At 41.7% G+C, this 6,000-nt stretch overlaps 1 protein-coding gene across 2 annotated transcripts in view; it reads left to right on the top strand.

Moving 5' to 3' along the window:
• The first annotated feature begins 2,188 nt into the window (after window positions 1-2,188).
• The window catches only part of ppargc1b (peroxisome proliferator-activated receptor gamma, coactivator 1 beta), a 44,628-nt gene continuing 40,816 nt past the window's right edge, over window positions 2,189-6,000 (top strand). Inside the window, exon 1 of one of the 2 annotated variants that reach the window (XM_017474301.3) lies at window positions 2,189-2,386. In XM_017474301.3, the coding sequence (XP_017329790.1) occupies window positions 2,306-2,386 (81 nt within the window). In that variant the 5' untranslated portion in view covers window positions 2,189-2,305. The remainder of the gene's footprint in view (window positions 2,387-6,000) is intronic. The other variant, XM_017474300.2, reaches the window with a different exon arrangement.

Here is a 6,000-nt window from a genome sequence, read left to right as displayed (position 1 = left end):
TTGTGCAGTTTTTCCAATTGTCCATTTTGCTCACATATCAATCTATATTTATTGAAATATTCTAAAGACATGGACAAAAAACTGATGCAGTCTGATCACATTCTGCAATGATAGTCTCATTCACCTAACGCAAACTTTTTGCAGCCTCTTTAAATGGAAAGGAAATTTCATGGACCTGTCAGGACAGATTTATATTATGAGCCTAATTCAACTATTTAAATATTACTTTTATAGATGTTTATTAGAGCTCTAAAGATATTTTTTATTTATTCCTGAAATTTCCAATCACAAAACACAAAAGACCCAAGTTGGGATTATTTATTTATTATTTATACTCCTACTTGCTATTAGAGTTATCAAGAATAGGATTAAAACCATTCAAATTTCAGAGACCAGTTAACTAGTCTAGTAATTATAACAATAATAAATATAACTTTGATAATGGTTGGTTGCACCACTGTAACAAAAATAACAAATTAAGGATGTCCTGGACCCCACTTTCTTGCTCTTCTGTTTTCTATTATACATCGCATGGACACTGAATGTGTGCTTTTGACTACAACTTCTAACCTTTTTTATTGATGTCTTTCATATAAACCTATGAGCAGATGTCAGTTTTCGTCACTGTTCCTATTGAAATACAGCCAACATTTTTTGTGACTGAAGCTCCTACCATCTGGTCACAAACAATGAACCCTCTTTCTAAGTCACTTAGATCAGTGCCTCACACACACATTCACACACTCACTCACACTAGAGGCAATTTAAGTTAGTCAGTTCACCTACCGGAGGAAACCAGAGAACCCAGGGGAAACCTAGAACATGCAAAACTCCACACAGACACTAACACAAGCTCAGGATTAAACCAGGAACCCTGGAGCTCAGAGGCTATCCACTCAAGCATTACTGATTCAGTGGTAGAATTCTCGCCTGCCATGTGCGAAGCTCGAGTATGATTCATGGCCAGTGCAGAGCTCAGTTTTTGCAATCTCATTTGTGTAACACCTTTTCTCCCCTTTATTTGAACTCTCCCTTTACGTTGCTGTCATGTGTTTTCTCTTTTTGTTTATTAAAAACACTTTATGTTAACTGTAGCGGTGTGCCACTGTAGCACAAGAATTTCATTGTTTCTTGTTAACTGAACAAGTTGAACTTTTTGCACTATGCCACCCTAGGGCCCATATGCACCATCTTGTTCATTTATTCAAGGTTCAATTTCAATTTGCAACACCATGCATCATATTAAGAGAAGTTCCTTACATTTTTCTTTTTAGTTACTAAATTTTTAGGTTAGCCACCTTCACTTCAAATAACCAATCAATTAGTCTTACAACTATGATAACTTAATAATACCGATAGCAACCTTGATACTACTTGACAGTAGACTAATCTCTACCACCATTATGCTATTAAAGAAAACAAACAAACAAACAATGAAGCCAGGGACCGCCTAGATATAAAGTACACTGTATAGCCAAAAGTATGTGGACACCTGAGTATTGAACATCAAATTCCAGAACCATAGGCATTAATATTAATTTGTTCCCCCTTTACTGCTATAATAACCTCCACTCTTCTGAGAAGGCTTTCCACTAAATGTGTGGAAAGTGTGGCTGTGGGGATTTGTGCTCATTCAGCCACAAGAGCATCAGTGATGTTAGGCACTGATGTTAAACGAGGAGATCTGGGGTGCAGTCGGCGTTTCAATTCATCCCAAAGGTACTTCCAGTCCAACCTTGGTAAACCATGTGTTCATGGATCTCGCTTTGTGTACAGTAGCATTGTCATGCTGGAACAGGTTTGGGCCTCTTATTCAGTGAAGGTAAATTGTAATGCTACAAAATATAAAGAAATCCTATATAAGTGTGTGAGAAGACCCACATACTGCATGGGTATAGGTTAGGTGTCTACTTACTTTTGACCATATAGTGTATGATCACAGGTCCCTGGACCCCACTTTCAGAACCATGGATTTAGATCTTGCCACCTTGATCCACAAATCGAGGTCTTCTGGGCTTGCTCAGCATTATTATACAAACCCAGAGCATATTAGTTGTGTTAATTGCTTAATCGTATCATGTAATAAACATGTCTGGGAGCATTTTAGTTCCTTCACTCACTCCTTCAAGTTCCTCCCCGCCTTTAATTTGGCGGTGTTTGTTACGAAAGAGTCTGTGTTACAAAATAGATTTTGTAACAGTTGTGTAATAGTAAGTGCCCCCTGCCGGCGAATCTGCGTCACTGCAGCGCGAGCTAAGTCGTAATACCACCGCTCACGCGCTCCTCGGCTCTCATTCTCTAGAAGATGGCGGACTGCGTTTCGCTGTTAGATGAGGAGCTCTCTTCCTTCGTCTTCAATTACCTGACAGAAAACTCCGGGAGCCCGGTAAGAAACACACGCGCGTCATAAGAACAGGACTGTGGCTGTTGAACCGGCTCGGTGTTTTTGCGCGTGAGGTGTTTTGCAGTGCAGCAGCGGCTCGTGATCCTGAAAGATGCTGTGAAAGCGCCTCTGCTCCCGCGCTGCCGGCGTCTCGAGCCTCGCTGACGTCTGCGCTTCACGTGGAGGTTATAGGAAATGATTGAAATACAGGAGGAGGAGGAGTGGGGAAAAAAGCACCGAACATGCTCATTTATATAGTTATATATATAAAAGTATAATTCAGTTAATGTTTCATTTGTTGAAATGTCTAGTAGAAGCTCGATCAGTTTCGCGCGCATGATTATGAGAGTATGTTTAAAAGTTTTTGCAATGAGTCGGGGAAGAAAGGGAAAGTCGCACACGTGGGTGCTAGAGTCTGTTGAACTTGAACTCTAGACCTGCTCCAGAGATCAGTTTTATATACCCAGTGCTTTCAGAGCTGTATGGACAGATCATTCGGACAGAATGAACAGAAACGAGGCAGAAGCTGGAATTTTGTAGAAATGTTTTTGGCACATTAAACCCATAAGCTAGATATAGGCTGGATGCATGTCGCAGATGTGGTTTGTAGGTGTGCTAGCTCCTGGATGAGAAAACAGACTATTTGTAGCCTAATAAATGTACTATTTTGCTGGTCACACTGAGTTTGGCTGTTTTTTTTTTTTTTTTGTTTGTTTTTTCTGCATACCGCAGCTCCCATTCATACCTCCTACATCCCTGCTGTCTCTACTAGGCTCTGAAGCTGAACAACTTGGAGTGTGCTCGGGCAATTGAATGCGTCACCTGATGTGGTGTTTAATGAATATGTCATCTATAGGTTACCTTATGCAGATGGATCTAGGCTAGGTATCATTGCGCATCGGTGCGCAAGTGAGGGAAAAGTTCGCACATTGTTGGAGAGAGAAATCCAGCACATCGTAAGGAAGTGCAGTGTGAAATGGGAATGTTGACTTGAATACCAAGTGTTTAAGTGGATATTGCAGTAGGTGCTGGATTTCAGGTCGATCACGGCGTTAATAGTAAAATACGGCAATGATGTGACGTCCATGCCTATAGGATACAACTACAGATAGAATTCTGTGAACTCTGTCTACATCCAAGACCGCATATTAAACATGCATGTAAAATGCATACATGGGAAATATATGTATGTAGCCTATATATATTTTTAAAAATAAAAGCGATTATATTACGCTGGCGCCGGGTTACCGGGACGAACCGCCCGGTGTGTGTGTGCGCGCGCTTGTGTGTATGCTTGTGAAATAGTACTCCGTCCTCGTGACACGAACTTGCTGCAGTCACGTGCTTGCCCCTGCCGTGCGACGTAGTGGAGTGCAGAGACGTCACGGCGGACGCGCGTGCGTCGCAGCAACTCACACGCAAACCCAACCCGTGCCTTCTCCTGCTCCCTCCACTGCGTTGCGCAAAAGTAGAGCAGCTCTGATCACGACGTGCACCGGGTTGCCAGATTGGGCCTTTCTAACACAGCGTTGAGATTATGACTACATATGTGTGTATACACGCACCGTTCACTTTATTAGGAACACCTGTATGTCTGCTCATTCATGCAGTCATTAAGTCAACCAATCATGTGATGGTGGCACAATGCATTAAAACGTGTAGATACAGGTCAAGAGCTTCAGTTCATGTTTGCATCAAACATCAGTATATGGAAAAATCTGACTATATCTGACCACGGCATGGATGTTGGTGCCAGATAGGCTGGTTTGAATAATTCAGAAACTGCTGATCTCGCTAGAGAATAGGTCTGCATTAGGCTTGCTGAGATAGCCGGTGTTACCGGTGTTACCGGTGTTACACGATGTTGGGGCCGTACACCGATTACATCACTTTCTCACCGTGGCACTTCCCACACAGCCATTTTGCCTTTTTATAGTAATAAAAATCATTTAGTTCAGTTAGAGGACGGACACTACAATTAAAAACCGACCGAACACGTCTGCTCAATTCAGCATGAGCTGAATGAGTCAGAGTTGCAGCGCAGATCAGCAGGAGTCAGATTTCATTTATCACATAATGAGAGTGAGGTGAGCTGACTGACAAGACGATGGCGGAAGATTTGGTTTCAAAAGTTCTATGTTTAATATAAGTGAGTCTGACACTGTACTGTTTTGTAGATGTTGTGTTTTTCATTAAGAATAATAATGAACCCACCATTCAAGCAATTGCTGCTAATTTGAAAGCAAAAGTGAAATGCCACATGCCTATTAAACGATGGGAAAATTTCCTCTCTGTCACATCCCTAGTCTGCAACCTTATGCACAAAGGGCCGGTGTGGCTGAAGGTTTTCATTCCAGCCAAGCAGAAGCCATACCTTATTCCACTTGTGTAAGCAGTTCACCTTGGTCTCCAACTACCAATCAACTATCAAGCATACATCCAACTGGGCTGGAATAAAAGCCTGCAGCGACACCAGCCCTTTGTGAATAAGATTGAAGACCCATTCTCTAGAGTGGTGTGGAAAACAAAAATCAATATACTCAGCGGCAGTTCTGCAGATGGAAACGCCTTGTTGATGAAAGAGTTATACCTAGTACACAAAGTTTCCAGAGAAACAGGACATTATAGCTGTTGGATCTGGAAATGATCTAACATGTGCAGTAAATATGCATTTTTTAACTGTTCTTTTTTGATACAATACGGATATCAGAGTCTTAAGTAGCAGCTGTAGTGAGAGTGTAGGTAAACTGATTGTATTGCAGTGGCATTATTTCCAATTTGGCAACCCCAGACCCTTAGTTCCCTGTTCAAACTATCTATAACAGAGAGTGCCAGGACAGCAAACTCATTTCCATGGAGTTTTACACTCCCTGATATGCTCACTGATGGAATAGTTGAGAAACTGCTAATCCAAATCTCAGCCAGGTTGCCATTTAACTCGTCTCTTTTCACGCATGCTTGTGTCTTGCTGTAATGTTGAACAAAGCCTAAGTGACAGTGGGGTCTACCCGGCTTCGATCTGTACATAGCCTATGTAGTGTGTACATGTAGGTCAGTATGGAGACAGTGTGAAAGCTGAAGAAATGGTTGCATGAGTGTCTGACTTTTGATTTAACCTGAGCATACACCAGACGACTTTTACAATCCTAGCAACGGAACTCATCACACGTTTAATGACTTTTTGTTCCATCATAGATGTTCATGCACTGTATGATTTATGAAGGATGGGCAATTACAGGGGATCATATAGCTGAAGGTCATTGTGTAGCAGACACTACAGAAGCCAAGACGGAAGAATACCTGAGATAAGATCAAGCCAAACTGACACTGTCATACTATGATCATATTAAATTGAAAATTGCGCTTAAAATCTTTTGGGATTTGTTTAGCTATAGGTGTAAAATATGCTGCAGCAGCTCTCAGGCTGACAGGTTTTCTAGACCAACAGTGCTGTCGTGATGTGCAGCACTGCAGTGCTATGTGTACTGCTTTCGTGATATGGGCTGAGTCACCTGGCTTGACGAGAGTCAAGAAAATGTATTTCTTATAACTTGTTCTGAATGTCTTAGCACAGTGGGAGGGACCTGAGCTTTTGTGCACTGCCACTGAGAATTTTT

The sequence above is a fragment of the Ictalurus punctatus genome, chromosome 8, assembly GCF_001660625.3.
Source record: "Ictalurus punctatus breed USDA103 chromosome 8, Coco_2.0, whole genome shotgun sequence".
Lineage (NCBI taxonomy): Eukaryota > Metazoa > Chordata > Actinopteri > Siluriformes > Ictaluridae > Ictalurus > Ictalurus punctatus.
Note: the sequence above shows the minus strand (reverse complement) of the source record. Positions and strands in the feature narration are given on the sequence as shown.